Source organism: Salvelinus fontinalis, chromosome 24 (genome assembly GCF_029448725.1).
Source record: "Salvelinus fontinalis isolate EN_2023a chromosome 24, ASM2944872v1, whole genome shotgun sequence".
In the NCBI taxonomy this organism is placed as follows: Eukaryota; Metazoa; Chordata; class Actinopteri; order Salmoniformes; family Salmonidae; genus Salvelinus; species Salvelinus fontinalis.
The window spans coordinates 10,133,427-10,157,095 of NC_074688.1; the positions used below are offsets into that span (position 1 = coordinate 10,133,427).

At 42.7% G+C, this 23,669-nt stretch overlaps 1 protein-coding gene across 1 annotated transcript; it reads right to left on the reverse strand.

The window, feature by feature from the left end:
* Window positions 1-3,333: 3,333 nt before the first annotated feature.
* On the reverse strand, window positions 3,334-15,523 carry LOC129821895 (transmembrane protease serine 13-like). Its single transcript, XM_055879624.1, has 13 exons — window positions 15,382-15,523; window positions 11,759-11,933; window positions 10,900-11,013; window positions 10,308-10,484; window positions 10,025-10,151; window positions 9,606-9,701; window positions 9,296-9,339; window positions 9,013-9,175; window positions 8,059-8,237; window positions 7,701-7,799; window positions 7,077-7,219; window positions 5,201-5,356; window positions 3,334-3,827 (listed from the first exon to the last, which is right to left on the reverse strand). Exons 1-13 carry the CDS (start codon window positions 15,397-15,399, stop codon window positions 3,813-3,815), a joined length of 1,506 nt encoding a protein of 501 aa, XP_055735599.1. The 5' UTR covers window positions 15,400-15,523; the 3' UTR covers window positions 3,334-3,812.
* Window positions 15,524-23,669: the final 8,146 nt, after the last annotated feature.

The following is a 23,669-nucleotide window of genomic DNA, read 5'->3' on the forward strand; positions in this document are numbered from 1 at the left end:
ACCAATTTCTGTGTTTATGCAAGTGACTGATTGAACGACTCCTCACTATCAGTATCTGCAATTTGGCAGTAAGCCCAAACCTTGTGAGGTATTGGTCTGTCACATGCATGCATCAGTATTGGTCGGTCACATGCATGAATCAAACATTAATGATGATTTAATTATGAATGATGAATAAGCTAAATCATGCCTATGTAACGTATCTGTAAGCAGTATATAAGAGATCTAACGGGACTTCCCCGATAGAGCTCCTAACAGACGTGTACTATGGTGCATCAAGTTTGTTGGAACCTCTCCAGTTAACTGTTAAAAAACAATGATTCATTTAAGATTGTCCATGTGTATAATTTCCACAACACAGCTTAAACAAATGCAAATGCAGCTACTGTGCTGTTATTCTGACAGTAAGTTAGCCGTATTTGGCTAGTTAGCAAGCAAGGGATGAGAACGTTGCCAGCAAGTATGGCAATGGAACATTTAGATCTAAAGACTGGGTCGCGTCCATAGATACAGAACAAAAAGACTTAACGACTGGGTGTGGCAACCGAACCGATAGAACGAACATCCAGCTGGCTTGATTAGCAACCCTAGATTTGTGTCGGGCCTATATCTTGTGGAAGGATGAAATAGTATGAATAAATTCATCAAAATAAAGTTTTTTATGAAAATATGTCAATCATTATTTGAATATGTTAGTAAAAGGATAATGCCCCAGAAGCCAGTGTTTGGAGGATTTATTGGCACGGTTTGCCAGCCCTTGACACACCAGTGCCAATATCAAATAAAATCAAATGTTATTTGTCACATGCACCGAATACAACAGGTAGACCTTCCAGTGAAATGCTTACTTACAAGCCCTTAACCAATAATGCAGTTTTAAGAAAAATACATTAAAAAAATAAATACATGTATCAAATAATTAAAAAGCAGCAGTAAAATAACAATAGCGAGGAGATATACAGGGGGTACCGATAGAGTCAACGTGCCGGGATACCGGTTCGTCGAGGTAATTGAGGTCCTCCAAACTGTAACGCCCTGACCTTAGTTATCTATGTTTTCTTTATTACTTTGGTTAGGTCAGGGAGTGACGAGGGTGTGTATGCTTGTTTTGTATTGTCTAGGGTTTTTTGTATGTCTAGGGGTGTTGGTAAGTCTAGGCATATGTATGTCTATGGTGGCCTGAATTGGTTCCCAATCAGAGGCAGCTGTTTATCGTTGTCTCTGATTGGGGACCATATTTAGGTTGCCATTTTCCCTTGGGTATTTTGTGGGTTCTTATTCTATGTTTAGTTGCCTGTCTGCACTAGCTTCACAGTTCGTTTTGTTATTTTGTTAGTTTTGTTCAGTGTTCATTCTTAGAATAAAGAAGAATGTACGCGTACTACGCTGCACCTTGGTCTCCTCCTTTTGACGGCCGTGACACAAACACTGGCTTCTCGGGCATTACAGTCATTGTAAAGTGCCTTTGAATTCACTTTAAGAAACACGTTTGAGGATCATGCGGTGAGCAATGCATGCCTCCATTCATTTAGCCTAGCAAAGCCCCTTTTTCAGGACCCTGTCTTTCAAAGATAATTCGTAAAAATCCAAATAATTTCACAGATCTTCATTGTAAATGGTTTAAACACTGTTTCCCATGCTTGTTCAATGAACCATAAACAATTAATGAACATGCACCTGTGGAACGGTCGTTAAGACACTAACAACTTACAGACGTAGGCAATTAAGGTCACAGTCATGAAAACTTAGGACACTAAAGAGGCCTTTCTACTGACTCTGAAAAACACCAAAAGAAAGATGCCCAGGGTCCCTGCTCATCTGCGTTAACGTGCCTTAGGCATGCTGCAAGGAGGCATGAGGACTGCAGATGTGGCCAGGGCAATAAATTGCAATATCCGTACTGTGAGACGCCTAAGACAGCGCTACAGGGAGACAGGACGGACAGCTGATCGTCCTTGCAGTGGCAGACCACGTGTAACAACACCTGCACAGGATCGGTACATCCGAACATCACACCTGTGGGACAGGTACAGGATGGCAACAACAACTGCCCTAGTTACACCAGGAACGCACAATCCCTCCATCAGTGCTCATACTGTCCGCAATAGGCTGAGAGAGGCTAGACTGGGGGCTTGTAGGCCTGTTGTAAGGCAGGTCCTCACCAGACATCACAGGCAACAACGTCGCCTATGGGCATAAACCCACCGTCGCTGGACCAGACAGGACTCGCAAAAAGTGCTCTTCACTGACGAATCACGGTTTTGACTCACCAGGGGTGATGGTCAGATTCGTGTTCATCGTCGAAGGAATGAGCGTTACACCGAGGCCTGTACTCTGGAACACGATCGATTTGGAGGTGGAGGGTCCATCATTATCTGGGGCAGTGTGTCACAGCATCATCGGACTGAGCTTGTTGTCATTGCAGGCAATCTCAACGCTGTGTGTTACAGGAAAGACATCCTCCTCCCTCATGTGGTACCCTTCCTGCAGGCTCATCCTGACATGACCCTCCAGCATGACAATGCCACCAGCCATACTGTTCGTTCTGTGCGTGATTTCCTGCAAGACAGGAATGTCAGTGTTCTGCCATGGCCAGCGAAGAGCCCGGATCTCAATCCCATTGAGCACGTCTGGGACCTGTTGGATGGGAGGGTGACGGCTAGGGCCATTCCCCCCTGAAATGTCCGGGAACTTGCAGGTGCCTTAGTGGAAAAGTGGGGTAAGATCTCACAGCAAGAACAGGCAAATCTGGTGCAGTCCATGAGGAGATGCACTGCAGTACTTAATGCAGCTGGTGGCCACACCAGATACTGACCGTTACTTTCGATTTTGACCCCTTTGTTCAGGGACACATTATTCAATTTCTGTTAGTCACATGTCCGTGGAACTTGTTTAGTTTATGTCTCAGTTGTTGAATCTTGTTATGTTCATACAAGTATTTACACATGTTAAGTTTGCTGAAAATGAACACAGTTGACAGTGAGAGTACGTTTCTTTTTCTTGCCGAGTTCATATTCCTATGCCAGAGTCAACACAAATCTATTCTGTGACAACAATACCATGTGACAAGTGTTTCTAGGCCCTACCTGATGATATGCGGCAGCTGTGTTAAACCACAAATGTGTTTCTCTTGAATTCATCGCTGATCAGATACTTCAGTTGTAACTGGTTTTCGTCAGGTATCCCTCATTATAAACAAGGTGCAGTCCCCTACAGTAGTTATACTCCTTTCTTTCCGATGAGTTTCACATAATTAACACTAAATCATTTCTGGAGATGAATCACAAAGCACTCTACATTCCTTATAGATGCAACAGAAATAAGCATGCAGTCTCCCCCAAAATATTAGATTTAATAATTTTTTTTAAACATAGGAGAGAACCTCCTGTCTCAGGTAAATGTCATAAATATCTTTACTGTAAGATTAGAAAAACAGATGGGATTTAGAATCATTCAAACCCAACACTGGAATCGGAGCCCAGAATGGATTGGCCTAGATTCACATATTATACATAGTGTAGCAGCCATTGGGCATTACTACAGTAAATACAATGCATTTTGTGATTTTAGAAGGTACAGAAGAACACAAGAACCATGGTCTTGTGTTAAAGTGCAGTATGCCTTTCCTGCTACTCCCTTAGCTAGTAGCCATCTTTTCATCTGTCGACCCTTCGATCTATCCATCTTGATCTGTCAATCTAGTATCATTCTGAGAAGACTTCATGGTGCGATGTTCAGAGTGGAAGGACAAAGAGGGCCGCCAGCGGTCTTTAGAGACAGGATGCGGCGAGGTCACTGGAAAGGAGGTGGCATCACAGACTTTCCAGCTGCAGAGGGAACAATGAGAGTTAACATACGCTATACATACAAACGTATGTGGACACCCCTTCAAATTAGTGGATTCGGCTATTTCAGCCACACCCGTTTCTGACGGGTGTATATAATCGAGCACACAGCCATAGACAAACATTGGCAGTATAATGCCCTTACTGAAGAGCTCAGTGACTTTCAACGTTGCACCGTCATAGGATGCCACCCTTCCAACAAGTCAGTTCACCAAATTTCTAAACTGCTATAGATGCCCCGGTCAACTGTAAGTGCTGTTACTGTGAAGTGGAAACCTCTCGTAGCAACAACGGCTCAGCCGCAAAGTGGTAGGCCACACAAGCTCACAGAACGGGACTGGTGAGTTCTGAAGCACCTAGCGTGTAAAATCACCTGTCCTTGGTTGCAACACTCACTATAGTTCCAAACTGCCCCTGGAAGCAATGTCAGCACAATAACTATTCGTCAGGAGCTTCATGAAATGGGTTTCCATGGCCGAGCAGACACACACAAGCCTAAGATCACCATGAGCAATGCCAAGCGTCGGCTGGAGTGGTGTAAAGCTCGCCGCCATTGCACTCCGGAGCAGTGGGAACGCATTTTATGGAGTGATGAATTACGCTTCACCATCTGGCAGTCTGACGGACGAATCTGGATTTGGCGGATGCCAGAAGAATGCTACCTGCCCGAATGCATAGTGCCAACCGTAAAGTTTGGTGGCGGAAGAAACTTGGTCTGGGGCTGTTTTTCATAGTTTGAGCTAGATCCCTTAGTTGGGGCGACAGGTAGCCTGGCAGGTAGGAGTGTTGGATCCGTAATTTTGTCCCTGAGCAAGGCAGTTAACCCACTGTTCCCGGGCGATTCTGTGCTTCCAACTTTGTGGCAACAGTTTGGGGAAGGCCCTTTCCTGTTTCAGCATGACAATCCCCGCGTGAACAACGTGAGGTCCATACAGAAATGGTTTGTCGAGATCGGTGTGGAAGAACTTGACTGGCCTCCACAAAGCTCTGACCTCTAGCCCATCAAACACCTTTGGGATGAATTGGAACGCCGACTGCGAGCCAGGACTTATCGCCCAACATTAGTGCCTGACCTCACTAACGCTCGTGACTGAATGGAAGCAAGTCCCCGCAGCAATGTTCCAACATCTAGTAGAAAGCCTTCCCAGAAGAGTGGAGGCTCTTATAGCAGCAGAGAAGGGACCAACTCCATATTAATACCCATGACTTTGGAATGAGATGTTCGACGAGCAGGTGTCCACATACTTTTGGTCAAGTAGTGTAAGTCAATGGAAGGTGAGCTGTGTATTACGTGTGTATTGCATGGTGTGGTTTGATGGAACACAGGCAATCCAGGTAGTTTCTCTTCATCTCACCTGCATCTTGCTGTAGATCCAGGGCAGTAGGCTGGACACTTTGGTGTAGACTCCCGGCCTGTTACTCTGCCCACAGCCGCTGCCCCAGCTGGTCACGCCCACCAGCTGCCAAAGGTTGTCACTGGCTTGGCACACCAGAGGACCACCACTGTCTCCCTGTGAGAGAAGAGGAGAGAATGGATGAATGAACAGTTGAAGTGAGGGGCCACGGTGTGGAAAGCACCTGCTACAATATACTGTAATGTTTTCATGTCGTGGATAGCAGATGAGGTAGAAGGGAATTTGAGTAGTGGGAGAGACGATTTTCTCAGCCCAAAGGCGTCTAAGATGAGGACAAGAGTTGGTGAGTAGCAGGAGAGGACAGCTGTGGATTCCCGAAATTCCGAATTTGAATGAGTAATGTTGGCACCAAACGTTCTAAGACAGTTAGTTAGACTCTGGGAAGAATTTAGAATGTTGCTGTCATGGAACATCTGGTGTCCTTACGGAGGTCAGTTTGACAAACTCAGCATTTATGGCTCTGTAAAATAAAAAATAAAAAAATGTTTTTAAAGTTTTTTGTATGTTAATGGAATAGAGAGAGATTGAGGTGAAAGGTAGGAGAAGGAAGGCTGAAAGACTAGTCGGTCAAAATGGAAGCCATGCTGACAGCGGGCACATTGTACATGTGCTCTAGAGGCAGCGGCTTAAACCTCTAGAGCACCCTAGGGGCCTCATTTCTAACCGCTGCGTAAATTTCACACAAAAAAATATTGAGATTTATAAACTTGGTGTAAGCCTTACATACACGTTTCCCGTTATAAATCAGACTTGACGTAAAACTGCGCGTGTGAACAAGCATTATAACTCAGCCTGGAAAACACCCTCCATTCAACTTTTATGGTAACACTAAAGCCTTCTATTTTCTGTATAACTTGGAACTATTGGAATTAGGCCACGGCAGTTTCTAAAAGAAAGAGCAATTGCGAAGTTTTTGGAGGTGTTGGCAGAAATGTTTAATCTTTTGCAATAACTCATGCTGTATCTGGCAAAGAACTGGGACAGTTTCTGAAAGAGAAAACAATGGCTAATTGTTGTGGACCTGCCAGCAGAACATTTTAGTTCAACAATGTTTTGCATTGACTTTTCCCCCCAACCTAAATATGCCGGACTGCGAATTCTAAAACATTGTCTAGGCTACTCAAAACATTTTAAATTACAGTAGGCTTCTCACAGTAGTTGCATACATTATGCAATGTAAAATATCAACTGTAATGTTCACCTGTTCAATTCAACTGTCTGTTCACCTGTTCAATTCAACTGTACGTGCTGCCTATGGGATCGCATAGGCTACAGAAAAACTTGAAATACATAGCCTATCTATTTACTAGGCTACTAGGCCCAATTAAATGAGATGTGGATGGTATTTTTTTAAATGGCTACTTCGTGAATGCATCACGGCCAAAAAAAGGTGAGGAATTTATTCTGCAATGGTTCTAATAATGAAATAAAATAGGAAATCGATGTGTCTAATTATTTTAGATTCCAAAAACAAAAAAAACATTTTCGCTCTTCTCACTAATGGCAAATGGCTGCATCTCATTCCCCTTTTTTTAGATAGTAAGCGCGTCATCATATCCCGTATTTGCACAAAATACTTATTTGCCTGCTGGCAATACAATACTTCAAGCACTAGAAAATGTGTTTAGGCATGGTCTGACGTTTGCGTGGAGGTAAGCATATTCTCACGCCGAGTTCAGTTTGTATAAATGCCAACTTTTGCGGTAAAACTGCAGCACGCATGGTTTGGGGTATATTTTGTACGTACACAATGTTTATAAAATGAGTTCCAAGCCCTGTAAATAGAAGAATTCAACTGCAATATGGGGACATGTACCTGACAGGAGTCCCTGCCCCCGTTGAGATCTCCGGCACACAGCATGTTGGTGGACACACTGCCGGAGTATACCTTGGAGCTGTTACACACACGCACGTCGATGATGTCAACGGCCACCTCCATCAGGTCTTTGGAGGGTTTCGCTGTGAAGGGACACATACAGTACACGGTCATTCTCCAAACACACACACACACACACACACTTCAGCTAGCGACACTATGGCTAGTTGCACTATGTGAACTGTTGCTCTACTGAATATAGCATGTGTTTCCTGCAATGAAAAGACATTGAGATTGGATTAATGATGCACGTGTAGCCTCCTTTCTCCACATCACTCTCTTTATAGCACAGAGACGGCAATTCTGGTAATTCTGGGAAATGCCAGATGGGCTGGTTCATTTTTAACCCAGTGGGCCTGTCCAGATTGTTGTTGTTTCTTGTGCAAAATGATAAAAAAAAAGGGCTGGTGTGGGGGCCTCGAGGATAGAAATGGGCCAGTGTGTGAGAAATACCCGGTCCGAATTCTGGTCCCAGTCTGTCCCTGTTGTCTGTCCCTGTCACTCTAGATAAGCATTATTTAATTTAGTACAGTCCATTTCTCACTCCCTTGTCTCTCTTCCTACCTGCCCCCTCATCTGTTGTTCCGAATCCCGAGGTCCAGCATTTGGTTCCATGGGGGAATGTCTGGTCAAAGGCTGGCAGACAGGCAGGCTGAACTGCATCTGAATCAAAAAAAGACAAACAGTAAGTTAGATAAACAGAGTGGGCATTCTGACTTCAGACACATACGTAACACACAGTTACAAACAATGACACACACGTACGCACACACACACCCGTACGAGGTTACCATTCTGAGTGTGGATGCATCCCGGACATGTAGAGTTCAAAGGTCAAACATTTTTACAGTGCTGTACCAACATTGATGCTAGCGTTTCCCTAGCGTTTCTCTGATATTGAAGGAATAGAGCCGGGACTCACTAGTGAAGTCCACTGGTGAGGCCAGCTTCAGTATGGCGATGTCCTGGTCGTTGGTTACATTGTTGTAGTTCTCATTCACGATGATCTTCTCCACGAGGTAGGGAGAAGGAAGCTTGTCTTGTGACACCACTCCTCCGTACACACGCCACCTACTGGCATCACGAACCGGGGGGAACGACCTTCAATGGGCACGGGAAAAAATACAATAAAACATATATTACTTTACTTCTCAAACCAAGGCTGTAGCTTATGACAGATTATGTTATTATCATTATTATTATTATTATGGTAATAAGGTGTATAATTGAGTTGAGATTGGTTGTCAAGGTGAGGGTTGTTGAGGTGATGAGGGGTTGCCATGCTGCTTATTCTTGAGTCGTGCTGAGCGAGTTGCTGCACAGATTCACTACTAGTCTGTGTTTTATATGGATATGTGCAAGTAAAAGGACTGACATTCTCCTGAGGCTAGTGGCGCGTTCATGACCCTGTCGGAAACTCGGGAAATACAAGCTTCAGAGTGGGGGGAAAAATCCATTTGAATTGTCCTCTAACTGGTCATTAAAAGTCAGAATCCCTAGCATCGCCTGAGTACTCCGGTGTTTTTGGATATGCTGAACTCTGACTTAGGAAATTACTTTGACAACAGCATTTTTGGACTTTAAATGACTTTTTGTTGTTTCATTCATCAAAAACAATCCATTTATATGTTGTTGTTTTTTACACTGTTCACGAGCATTATAGCTGTACTTTCCGTTTATGGTTGGAGCAGCTAGCTTGCCGTTAGTCAATTGGCATTCTCAACGAGTTCAAAAAAAGTCGGATTTCACTCCGACTATTCATGAACGCAGCAGAGAGGGTACGGTGGAGCTATTACCAAGGGTCTACATAGCGCGTCTAGAATTAGAACCAAGGGATCCGTTTGGAACTGAGCATTGTTGTCCTCTAGTCACTGACCTGGGGAAGCAGTGGGCGGCTGTCACCACAAAGTCAGGGGACACCAGGACCCCTCCACATATGTGCGATCCACCAAAGTGTAGAGAGAGTTGCCAGGGCCATTGGCCCAGCTTGGCAACACTGCCCCCTATGATCCGGGAGGACAACTGTTGACGTCCACAATCTTGGAAAAGGGGAAGAAGTGATCAAATGTTTGTATCTAATTATAACTAGAAGTCAGACTTCAAATAGAAGGTTGATATAGACCTGCCTGGTGAAATATGAACAGATGAGGGCTCCTTACCAATACACTTCAGAGAGACAGTATTCTGGTCTGGGCAGGACGAGCTACACAGCAACAGAAGCACAGCCATGTCAGGAACTTCGGATCTAACATTAAACCACACTGGGATTTGTGCAGCGTGGTTACAGTTGATTTGAAACTTCCTTCATGAGGCTTATAATGCAGCTATAATGATGCCGTAACATTACATCCCGACCAGTCATGACAGATAACGACAGTGTGTGACTTAACGCCATCATTCCCTCGACATTACATGGGACTAAAATGAGTAAATACATATGTGCTAAGGTTTGTAGAGGAGTTCTCTTACCTGACGTTGACCTGGCCCTGGATGGGTAAAGACGATCTGTTGTTCAGGGTTAGACCAATTGACTGCTGGGATTTCACTGCCTTGGTTGCAAAGGACCTGCATGGTCGACACACACAAACACATTTAGATTCTGTCGGCCAAAGCAATACGAGAATCAATTCCCCTCCCATGAAGCATTCCCAGAAAGTCAATTTGCCACAGGCACACCAACCCCAGAGAGAGAGGAGCGCAGCGATTCAATCTGAGAGTAAATACTGAAAATGGCAGCAGTGAAATTAAACGTCACCGAGCAAATGTCTGTGAGAGAAAGTAGTTGCTTTGAGAGGTAGCGTATACAAAAAAGGCTGTTGTGAGAGAAAGTGATTGCTCTCTAAAGGTAGCTTATAAAATGGCTGTTGTGAAATAAGGGGATGTCTTACTTTCTGAAGCCCAGTTGGGCACAGGTACGGTCGGCGTAGCTCTGGTCCCATCCCTGGTAACACACCGGGAGAAAACGACCGTCCTGAGACGTTCTGACCTGCAGAGCACCGTCCGCCCCAAACCTCACTGGAGAGAGAGGGAGAGGAGGGGATAGAATAACAAGATACGAAAAGGGTTATGTTTCTCTGCTTGTCATACCTCGTCCACCTGGCTTTCATTTCTGTACACCTACCTGCAAGCCCGTATGTCTGTCTGTTGTGTCGTGTGTGAGAGTGTGCCTACCACAGCTGGACTCGTCCGTGCCCAGTTGGCAGTCCCGCAGAGCGTCACATTGGACGGTGGAGTTGGAGCAGGTGTCATGAACGGGCCCGCTCAACTGCTTCTCATGGTGCTCCTCATCCTCACTGTCATGGTGGTCGACGGTGGCAGCCGCTGTTGCCAACCTGGTACCGTAATGCACTACCCAGAGAGAGAGAGTGCGAGAGAGAGAGAGAGAGAGATGTCACAGCTGATTTGAAACAGCCTTCATGAGGCCTATAATGTAGCTAGCTATAAGAGACAGATAGAGAGAGGCAGGGGAAGGGTTGGATGGGATAGGTTGGGGGGCACGGAGAACGTGTAAGGGTGGGGAGAAGAGGAGAGACAGAGGAAGTGGTAGCAGAGGAAGACTGTAAATGTCTGTACAAATACAGAAGGGAAAGGGAGGATACCTAGTCAGTTGCACAACTGAATTGCATTCAACCGAAATGTGTCTCCCGCATTTAACCCAACCCCTCCTGAATCAGAGAGTAGCTTACAAATAAATGAGTAAACAGGCACACATACATGAGTAACAACAGCATATGAATAGATATGACGACAACCCTGGCCTTACCTCCTAGCCAGATGGCAATGGCCAGGAGGAGCAGCAGAACGATGCCTCCTGACCCACCAAAGCACTTGGCACTATGATTGCAGCATTTGTGTTTCTTCTTGTTGTCAGGAAGAGCTGGAACAACACACACAACATACACATCAAAACAGATATATCTTCCCCAGGAGGCCATATACAAACATTACACTGAGTGTGCAAAAACATTGGATCATGGACTCTACAAGGTGTCGAAAGCATTCCACAGAGATACTGGCCAATGATGACTCCAATGCTTCCCATAGTTATGTCAGGTTGGTTGGATGTCCTTTGGGTGGTGGACCATTCTTGAAACACACGGGAAACTGTTGAGCGTGAAAAACCCCGCAGAATTGAAGTTCTTTACACACTTAACCCAGTGTGCCTGGCACCTACTGTCTTGCCCATTCACCCTCTGAACGGCACACATACACAATCTATGTCTCAATTGTCTCAAGGCTTACAAATCCTTATTTAACCTGTCTCCCCCCCTTCATCTACACTGACTGAAGTGGATTTAAATTTAAGTGACATCAATAAGGGATCATAGCTTTCACCTGGACTCACCTGGTCAGTCTACGTCACGGACAGAGCAGGTGTTCCTAATGTTCTATACACTCAGTGTATAGACTCCACATAATGCAGACAGATAACTAGGGAGTTAAAATCACACTTCTTTCTCAAGGATGTTTTTGTATTGTATTTTTTGTACTTCTGTTGAAATTCTGATTATTTTACACCTACTTTCACTGGTGGTTAGTAGTCCCCTGAAAGCAAATAAGGAATGGAGGGAACTAGACGGGGACAGAACTGGGATAGTCAGCAGATCGAGAGTACGACTCACATATACTGGGCTGGCAGATGTGCTGCGCAGCCACTGGTGGGGGGTGCTGGGGGATGTAGTATAGCTGGTTGGGAGGAGTGTGCCGCGGATCCGCCCCATAGACTGCCTCTTCATAGGACTGGAGGGGCGGGGCGGTGTGCACCTCAACGGAGTAGTATGGAGGAGGGAGCTCGTTCTGCAGGGGAGAACACAGAGGGAAAAGACAAAAGGTTAAGCAGTCAGTCATTCAAAGAAATATTCGGATCAAACGCCCATGTGGGAACTTAAAGTCCCAGTGTTTTGTATCATATTGTATATATTTAACACTGTAAAAGTGTAAAAAAAAAACATTTAATCAGTTTTATTTCCTGATAGTTGGTGATTGATAATACAATCTACACAGGACCTACAAAATGACGTCGCTAGGCGGTATAGGTTTATGGCCCAGTGCAGTCAAAACTGTGATTTCCCTGTGTTTCATATAATAATACTTTGAAATTGTACAAAATATGAAAATGGCAGAAAGAGGGTTCTAAACCTCTCTACCAATAACAGCTTTTCTTGCGTTTTCCCCTCCCCACTCAGACCACTCCAAGACAGTCCTAGGAAAATTCTTGCTTGAGAAATTGCTCTTTGCTAAAAAGCTATTCGTTTGTCTTTGATCATTTTAATTGAGAACAATCACAGTAAGGTACTTAATTATTAGCCAGAAATTATTTGATATTGAGATGAAAATGTTGATTGGATATTTAATAGACCAATAACAGAGTTCAAAACCATTCTGCCAATAACAGCTAGTTTTCAGTTTCTCCTCCCCACTCAGTTCACTCCTAGACAATCTTAGCAAAAGTATTTTTTGAGAAAGTGTTTTGCTAAATAGTTAATTTTTTACTATTACAAACTATTACAAAACGATTACAGAAAGGCACTGAATTGTTTGCTAGAAATGATTTGATATTGAGATTTTTTTTTTAAACGTCTGCATTGGGCCTTTAATAATCCCCAGTAAAACAACTTCCATGCAGGAACCCCGATTCTTCCATAAACAACAGTGTATGGGGGTGCTGCCTAGAGGACACATGTTGATTGCAAACAGGGCTTACAGATGGTTGATGATTGGTGAAAAACAACCACATTCTAGTATCTACAAGTTAGATATAACTCATTGTCGGCCATAATCATATCATCCTCATCGAGCAAGTGTGAGATCCCAACACCTGAATAACCAACTCAAGCACAATGGAAGGTCCCATGTCTCTAGGCAACAATGTGCCGAGATTCCCAATTGGCCCCTTATTCATTTCCTCCACTCTTTATCATGCTCTCATTTCTGCTTTATATTCATCTGCTCCTCATAGCGCTATCAAGCATCTCAGACAATAGAGCTAATCAACGTTGCCAAGGACAAGCTCACATTGCCCCCCCCCCAGGAGTCTCTATTGTTGCCACGGAGAAGAAAGGTGGCTGCCATGGAGACAACAGAACAGCAAATTCCAAAAGGAAGTTGTGGTCGTCCCCCTGTCCCTGGCTGGCTGCTGCCAGGTTGTATCACACACGCAGGTGATTTGTAACCCACATTCAAACACAGGTGCAGGTCGGTCAGTCTGATAGTGTGCTTTCCCCCCCTGGTGCTGGATGACAGACAGCCAGGGTTCAATATTGCCTTTGAGTTCTGTCTCTCTTTTCCCTTGACGCTAAATGGACACCTTTTCACTTTACACTGTGTTTATTCAGGGTGGGTGGGGGGTGGGGGGTGGGGTGGATTCCAGTCATGTTTCCTTATGACGATGACATTGCTTTTAACTTCCCTAACGGGTTCTGATGTTGGGACTTTGGCTGATCTGCGCATGGCAATGTTTATGTTGCAATGACCGACATGGAAAGAATCTGCTTCCTGTACAACATGCAGGCACACACATAAATGACCTCCACACTGATTCCCAACGTTAGGTTCTAAATAAACAGAATGAAAACTAACGGACAACTAGATAAAGCTCAAACCAAGTTTATTCACCCACCGGGTCAAACAGCTCCACAGAAAAGACATGTTTACACGAGCACATATTTATAACTTCCTCCTACGCGGAGTCTCCTCGCACATCTGGACAGCCAATACATCTCTGTTGCTAGACAGGACTTTAGCGATGCCTGTTCTCTCACTTCATCTGACCTGACCTAGGCCCAACTTCCTCACTCCTCCCCAAATCACGGCTGGCCTGCATTATCTGTTGACTGAAACCAGACTGTGGCCCTTCTCCCCCCCCCTAGGACACCTGAGACGTAACAATAACATGTTCTTCCTGCACTCCCCTTTCTCACTCAGTAGATTTCCACACCCTCAGTTCTAACCTGGTAACATGAATAAGGCTATTTCAAGTTCAGAAGTGATTACCCAACGCCACAACGGATGAGTAGTGTGCTCTTGCTCTACATCTACAGTGGATGTGCTATGGATTGGTGGAGATTTACACATCATTGCAAAATTCTTAGGTGGAGTTTTGATTTCAGAGGGCCTAGGCTGTAGTGATGATCACAAGGATCACTAGATCCTTTAGGTCTACAGCAGACGTGGATCATATCGAAGTGTTTGTCTGGTTGAGGATGATGAGCACAACAATAAACAAAGAGATGGGACTTGCTGTTGTCTGTCTTGGTGACAGAGAGAAGACTCCAGGGCACAGTCAGTAATAATACCAGTTTATAACCTAAACCTTTTCTTTGGTAAACAGCTCCAGTTTCATGACCATTGGGCACCAAACTCCAACGCAATCGAACCAGAATGCTGCCCCAGGTGGATATTCAGTCGGTGGAAGAGCCGGCTTGCCTGAATTCCCAACTGAATCGACATAGGTCAATAGACATTGTTCCAGGTTTTAGGTTTCGGTTACATTTCAAAGGGAAGACCGTACATATAAACAATGAAGTCGTTATATACTGTAACTTTGAACTTCAATTCCAAAGAGTACCTTTGAGCTCAATAGTAGATGTGTAGGTAAAATGGAACTAGCCCATATTGATTGTTGATTCACTAATCGATACAGATAAATCCTCTCTGTTACAGACTGAACATCACAGTAGCAGGGTAGAGTGAGGTCCATTTCCACCAAATGCCTTATTTCACAATCTGACCCCCGTATTTTGGTTCCACAAACTGGGTGAATAGACTAGTTTGAGACATAAAACCGCTATCCATTTAGATGAAGAACCTCGACTTTCAACACAATATTTTCCACATGGAGGATTCAACATCAATTCAAAACACCATGCGAAGCAACACAGTAGAGAGATCGGAGACAGAGGCAATCGCAATGAGATCATATGGGGCTCCAGCTACACACCAGCTTGACCCTGTGCCTCGGTCTCCTGGTATCAACACAAATTGGTTCACGTATCCTGCAATCTGTCCATAATGTGGCAAAAAGTACAACTTTTGAGAACATCAGCAATACACAAGGAAAGGCCACTTTTAGTTAAATAACCCACCCTGACAGAGGTGAAAGTGAGAGTACGAGTACAGCATGGTCAGTGTGTGAGAAAGAAAAGAGTCTTGTTTTGGAAGCTGGTGACAGAAGTCAGCCCAGGGGAAACAGATAGAGAACCAGAGAAGCAGAGAACAAGGAGGAGAGGATAAAGGAAGGACTTACAGGGTCATGCTTTGCCATCGGACGCTGGGGGAGCAGTGAGGAGAGTGGAGGTGAGACCTGGTAGGAGAGGCTTTCACAGGGCCACTCAAACAGTCACAGAACGGTGATCAGAGCTGACGCCACATTTGGCACTCCTTCTTTCCTCTCACTGTCTAACCCTGAACACCTCCACCCAGGCCACACAGGTGGGACTGCCCCCCTCCATCCAACCCCTCCCTCTCTCATCTCCTCTTCACTGAAGTTGGTGTGTCCCAGTGCGCTACTTTCCCACCCGCCAGACCGGTTTCAAGGCAGCCAAGGAGAGACAAAGATTGATTCACACCGTGTGGCCTGCTCCATTCCGGCTCAGGTGACACCAGCTGGGCAATCAGAGCCAGGAACCAAAATGGCGTCCTCTCAGACAGCCACGTTTGACCTATGTGGCAGATCTTTTTCTCAGGACCTCATTTTGAAAAACTCTGTCACTAAAGTCACAAATCAGTTGTTCCAAATACGGAGCAGTTGATCCAATCAAATATGTAGACATTATATTGAAATATTGAGTTTAAATAACCATCAAACTCAAATAAATGTACAATCGTGTTGCCCATACACATACTTCATCTTCATAATCATGTAACACAGGGATGTTCATGAAATGAACCGTGCTTAGGGAAGCCAATAGAATGGCGCCGTGTCATCGCAGTTAACGGACTTTAGATATCTTACTCAATATGCCTTTCGTGAGCCCACAGTATTTATAGAAAGTGCTTTGTCATAAAACAAGAGCTTCCTTATGGGAAGAATGTGTTTATTTTGTGAGGTGTTTTTTGTCCCCCCCACCGTGTGTAACTGAGTTTGTGTACATGCTTTGGTGCAGGTAGAACATATTTCATTAGTGATGTCACGGTGTACAAAAATGAGCTCAGACTGCATTCCTTCTACTAGAGAAAGCACAGGCATGCAGACATGCACCCGTATTCACTCACACGCGCACGCACGCACGCACACATTTTAAAGTCAAATTACCTCAGTTTCATTATTGAAAGCCTCAATAGAATGTTGCTTATTTACATTAGCTCAAACACCTCTTCCTCCCAGTGGTGTAAAGTACTAAAGTAAAAACACTTTAAAGTACTACTTAAGTAGTTTTTTTGGGGTACCTGTAATTTACTTTACTATTTATATTTTTGACAATTTGTACTTTTACTTTACTACATTCCTTAAAAAAATATTGTACTTTTTACTTCATACAAAAGTACTCGTTACATTTTGAATGCTTAGCAGGACAGGAAAATGGTCCAATTGATGAACTTATCAATAGAACACCCTGGTCATCCCTACTGCCTCTGATCTGGTGGACTCACTAAACACAAATGCTTTGTTTGTATATTATGTCTGAGTGTTGGAGTGTGACCCTGGCTATCTGTAAATTTAAAAAAAAGGAAAATGGTGTCATCTGGTTTGCTTAATATAAGGAATTTGAAATGATTTATACTTTTACTTTTACTTTTGATACTTAAGTATATTTGAGCAATTACATTTACTTTTGATACAAGTATATTTTAAAACAAATACTTTAAGACTTTACTCAAGTGGAATTTTACTGGGTGACTTTTACTTTTACTTGAGTCATTTTCTATTTAGGGATCTTTACTTTTACTCAAGTATGAAAATTGGGTACTTTTTCCACCACTGCTTCCTCCTAAACTTTGGACACTAGTACAATTAACAAAGGGAAGGAGCTACCGACAATATGTTGATTGATTAATTCCAGTTAATCATTTTGGATTTTAAACGTATAGGCAGCCTAGTCGGCCCACGTTTTAATATACACAAAATTTGATCACGTTCACATTTTCTCCTGACGCACAAATGGACTATAAATACCTAACGTTACCAATTAGTTTACCCTGACCAGATGGACAGGGCACATAGGCTGTATGCAGCTGCTCTTAATAGTAGCCTACAGTTGATCAGAAGGAAAAATGGTCTCGTTTTCATCCCATACAGCAAGTCAGATCTCTGATGTTTAGGTGTGGCCTAGGCTGCTGCAACATTTATGTCATGAGTTTTTGCCTGAGTCTGTCTGTCCGGTGTGATGTGTTATCACATTTGGTAAATAAATTCAGGAGGAAAGTGGAAAGCCTACGTGAGCGCGCGAAAAAATGCGCTCTGTCAACCTCTCTTTAATCTCTCTTTATTTTTTTATATTTTTTACATTGGGGAATAATAGAGAATATATCAAAACTATGATATAACACATATGGAATTATGTAGTAACCAAAGAAGTGTTACACAAATCAAAAGGTTGGGTGATTGTGGAGGCCAGGTCATCTGATGCAGCACTCCATCACTCTTCTTCTTGGTCAAATAACCCTTACTCAGCCTGGAGGTGTGGGTCTTCCTTTCCTGTGGTAGGCCTCATGAGAGACAGTTTCATCATAGCGCTAGATGGTTTTTGTGACTGCAATTGAAGAAAGTTTCAAAATTCTTGACATTTTCAGAATTGACTGACCTTCATGTCTTAAAGTAATAATGGACTGCCGTTTCTCTTTGCTTATTTGAGCTATTCTTGACATAATATGGACTTGGTCTTTTACCAAATAGGTCTATCTTCTCTATACCACCCGTACTTTATCAGAACACAACTGATTGGCTCAAATGCATTAAGGAAAGAAATTCAAAAAATGTACTTGTAACAAGAAACACCTGTTAATTGAAATGCATTCCTGTTGACTACCTCATGAAGCTGGTTGAGAGAATGTCAAGAGTGTGCAAAGCTGTCATTAAAGAAAAGGGGTTGCTTCTTTGAAGAATCTCAAATATAAAATATATTTAGATTTGTTTAACACTTTTTTGGTTACTGTATGATTCCATATGTGTTATTTCATAGTTTTGATGTATTTCCTATTATTCTACAACGTAGAAAATAGTAAAAATAAAGAAAAACCCTTGAGTGAGTGGGTGTTCTAAATTTTTTTACTTTAAGACTTTACTCAAGTAGTATTTTACTGGGTGACTTTTACTTTTACTTGAGTCATTTTCTATTTAGGGATATTTACTTTTACTCAAGTATGAAAATTGGGTACTTTTTCCACCACTGCTTCCTCCTAAACTTTGGACACTAGTACAATTAACAAAGGGAAGGAGCTACCGACAATCATCTATGGTCAAGTTTATCATAACAAAAGATGCCGCCTTCAGCAGAATATGAAGCAGACTTTAAAAACTGAAATCAGCATTTACAGAGGCGATGTAACAGTACATATGTTAACACAAAGCAATGAACACAGACCTTGAGGATGGGTAACGGTTGGCTAATGTAATAATAATAAAAGGAGAAAATATGTTAATTTATGCTATCTGTTCACAAGACATAGACGTATCATGATTCTTACATGTTTCCAGGAGAGTGCATCTTAAAAAGCATATCAAAAGATTGGGAAGGTGGCCCTCAGCTTGACAATTAACTTGCATTAACCACTTATCACCACCAGAGGGAGATAGACACCAGATTCGATGTACCATGCGCTATCTACTGCTCTCCGCTAGAGGTCCTCGTTATGGATCACCAAACCACTATTGTCTCAACTCAACTCAGCTGCATTTGCGTGGTGGTGTCCATTTTCAGAAGAGAAACCAACAGAGACATAGATCGAAAGAGAAATAGTACCGATGTTGAATTACTAGAAAAAGGAAGTGGACAGGCGACAAAGCGAGAGAGGCAGTAGCTAAAAACATCAAATTAAATGACATTTTGTTTGTCACATGCTTTGTAAACATCCGGTGTAGGCTAACAGTAAAATGCTTACTTACGGGTCCTGGGAAGACAAAAAACAATAACACAATACACTACACAGTGTAATAATGTGTTTGTGTATGTGATTGACTCTACATACATTAGTGAGAGAAAATCGATAGGGGTACTCACAGTGCTTGGAGGGGAAACATTCAATGTGCCAGTGGATGAGTGAGCACATGAGACGTGGCTTCAGTTCATGTCAGGAGAAAGTTGACAATGGTTGAGGAGTGGAGTGGTCATCACCTCCTAATCAGGGAACAGGAGGGGACTTAGCTGTAAATACAAATAGAAGAGACATTCCATTACAACTGTGCCATCGTAGGTTTGGACAACAAGTTTCTCCATGAAATTAAACTCAGACATCTCAGAATTCACAAAGTTAAACACAGACTGCGCATCTCGCCCACTTGAAACATAAAAGCAGCCCAAGAAACGTTCCTGAATAAAGCCCTGATCATCCACATACCTGATAATAACTGACAACTGCAAGCAGATGCCACCAGAGGTTCCAGAGCAGTGGGGCAATTTTTACCTCCTGGGACCCAGAGTTTTTCCTCATCTGTTAACCTAACTAGGAAAACTCTGGACCCTATAAGGTATGACAGTGATTAATCAGTTGTAAAAAGGTTTTATATGGGCTATGATGGGACCAGTTTTTCCTAATCAGGTCAAATGTTTGTTTTTTTAAACCCTGAAAAAAACTCCTAGCCTAGAGGGTGTGAAAACCCTGTCAAACAGCAGCAACCTTTTACTTGTTCATATGAATTATATTAAGACCAGATAAAGAGGGGGGTTTCCTCTACCCGGACACAGAGAGAACAAATGATAGACAATAGAACTCACAGGGCTGAGCTTGCTTTTATGCATGTTTGCATTATGCAGGCCTATGCAACTGTAGGCCTTATAACAAATGTACTGTCTTCACTATTATGTTGATTGATTCATTCCAGTTAATCATTTTGGATTTTAAACGTATAGGCAGCCTAGTCAGCCCACGTTTTAATATACACATAATTTGATCACGTTCACATTTTCTCCTGACGCACAAATGGACTATAAATACATAACGTTACCAATTAGTTTACCCTGACCAGATGGACAGGGCACATAGGCTGTATGCAGCTGCTCTTAATAGTAGCCTACAGTTGATCAGAAGGAAAAATGGTCTCGTTTTCATCCCATACAGCAAGTCAGATCTCTGATGTTTAAGTGTGGCCTAGGCTGCCGCAACATTTATGTCATGAGTTTTTGCCTGAGTCTGTCTGTCCGGTGTGATGTGTTATCACGTTTGGTAAATAAATTCAGAAGGAAAGTGGAAAGCCTACGTGAGCGCGCGAAAAAATGCGCTCTGTCAACCTCTCTTTAATCTCTCTTTATTTTTTTCTATTTTTTACATTGGGGAATAATAGTGAATATATCAAAACTATGATATAACACATATGGAATTATGTAGTAACCAAAGAAGTGTTACACAAATCAAAAGGTCGGGTGATTGTGGAGGCCAGGTCATCTGATGCAGCACTCCATCACTCTTCTTCTTGGTCAAATAACCCTTACTCAGTCTGGAGGTGTGGGTCTTCCTTTCCTGTGGTAGGCCTCATGAGAGACAGTTTCATCATAGCGCTTGATGGTTTTTGTGACTGCAATTGAAGAAAGTTTCAAAATTCTTGACATTTTCAGAATTGACTGACCTTCATGTCTTAAAGTAATAATGGACTGTCGTTTCTCTTTGCTTATTTGAGCTATTCTTGACATAATATGGACTTGGTCTTTTACCAAATAGGTCTATCTTCTCTATACCACCCGTACTTTATCAGAACACAACTGATTGGCTCAAATGCATTAAGGAAAGAAATTCAAAAAATGTACTTGTAACAAGAAACACCTGTTAATTGAAATGCATTCCTGGTGACTACCTCATGAAGCTGGTTGAGAGAATATCAAGAGTGTGCAAAGCTGTCATTAAAGCAAAAGGGTGGCTTCTTTGAAGAATCTCAAATATAAAATATATTTAGATTTAACACTTTTTTGGTTACTGCATGATTCCATATGTGTCACGATCGTCGTAACTTTGAAGAGAGGACCAAGGCGCAGCGTGATATGAATACATCTTCTTTAATGAAGATAAACAAACACTTACAAACGAACAAAAACAATAAACGATCGTGAAGCTAAACAGACTACGTGGACACATGCAACATAGACATAGACAATTACCCACAATAGCCTAATGCCTATGGCTGCCTTAAATATGGCTCCCAATCAGAGACAACAATAAACAGCTGTCTCTGATTGAGAACCAAACCAGGCAACCATAGACTTTCCTAAACATCTATACTGAACACAACCCCATACACTCTACAAACCCCCTATACAATACAACCACCCAAGACGAGACAAATACACACAAACATCCCCCATGTCACACCCTGACCTAACTAAAATAATACAGAAAACAAAGATAACTAAGGCCAGGGCGTGACAATATGTGTTATTTCATAGTTTTGATGTATTTCCTATTATTCTACAATGTAGAAAATAGTAAAAATAAAGAAAAACCCTTGAGTGAGTGGGTGTTCTAAAACTTTTGACCGGTACTGTGAGTATTCAGACCCTTCGCTATGAGACTTGAAATTGAGCTTAGGTGCATCCTGTTTCCATTGATCATCCTTGAGATGATTCTACAACTTGATTGGAGTCCACCTGTGGTAAATTCATTTGATTGGACATGATTTGGAAAGAGCACACCTGTCTATATAAGGTCCCACAGTTGCAAGTGCATGTCAGAGCAAAAACCAAGCCATGAGGTCGGAATGGTCCGTAGAGCTCTGAGACAGGATGGTGTCAAGGCACAGATCTGGGGAAGGGTACCAAAACATTTCTGCAGCATTGACGGTCCTCAAGAATAGAGTGGCCTCCATCATTATTAAATGGAAGAAGTTTGGAACCACCAAGACTCTTCCTAGAGCTGGCCGCCTGGCCAAACTGAGCAATCAGGAAGAAGGGTGTTGGTCAAGGACGTGACCAAGATCCTGATGGTCACTGACAGAGCTCTACAGTTATTCTGTGGAGATGGGAGAACCTAACAGAAGGACAACCATCTCTTCAGCACTCCACAAATCAGGCCTTTACGGTAGAGTGGCCAGACAGAAGCCACTCCTCAGTAAAAGGCACATGACAGCCCACTTGGAGTTTGCCCTGAAAAAAACTCCTGGCCTAGAGGGTGTGAAAACCCTGTCAAACTGCAGCAACCTTTTACTTGTTCATATGAATTATATTAAGACCAGATTAAGAGGGGGATTTCCTCTACCCGGACACAGAGAGAACAACTGATAGACAATAGAACTCACAGGGCTGAGCTTGCTTTTATGCATGTTTGCATTATGCAGGCCTATGCAACTGTAGGCCTTATAACAAATGTACTGTCTACACTATTATGTTGATTGATTAATTCCAGTTAATCATTTTGGATTTTAAACGTATAGGCAGCCTAGTCAGCCCACGTTTTAATATACACATAATTTGATCACGTTCACATTTTCTCCTGACGCACAAATGGACTATAAATACATAACGTTACCAATTAGTTTACCCTGACCAGATGGACAGGGCACATAGGCTGTATGCAGCTGCTCTTAATAGTAGCCTACAGTTGATCAGAAGGAAAAATGGTCTCGTTTTCATCCCATACAGCAAGTCAGATCTCTGATGTTTAAGTGTGGCCTAGGCTGCCGCAACATTTATGTCATGAGTTTTTGCCTGAGTCTGTCTGTCCGGTGTGATGTGTTATCACGTTTGGTAAATAAATTCAGAAGGAAAGTGGAAAGCCTACGTGAGCGCGCGAAAAAATGCGCTCTGTCAACCTCTCTTTAATCTCTCTTTATTTTTTTATATTTTTTACATTGGGGAATAATAGTGAATATATCAAAACTATGATATAACACATATGGAATTATGTAGTAACCAAAGAAGTGTTACACAAATCAAAAGGTCGGGTGATTGTGGAGGCCAGGTCATCTGATGCAGCACTCCATCACTCTTCTTCTTGGTCAAATAACCCTTACTCAGTCTGGAGGTGTGGGTCTTCCTTTCCTGTGGTAGGCCTCATGAGAGACAGTTTCATCATAGCGCTTGATGGTTTTTGTGACTGCAATTGAAGAAAGTTTCAAAATTCTTGACATTTTCAGAATTGACTGACCTTCATGTCTTAAAGTAATAATGGACTGTCGTTTCTCTTTGCTTATTTGAGCTATTCTTGACATAATATGGACTTGGTCTTTTACCAAATAGGTCTATCTTCTCTATACCACCCGTACTTTATCAGAACACAACTGATTGGCTCAAATGCATTAAGGAAAGAAATTCAAAAAATGTACTTGTAACAAGAAACACCTGTTAATTGAAATGCATTCCTGGTGACTACCTCATGAAGCTGGTTGAGAGAATATCAAGAGTGTGCAAAGCTGTCATTAAAGCAAAAGGGTGGCTTCTTTGAAGAATCTCA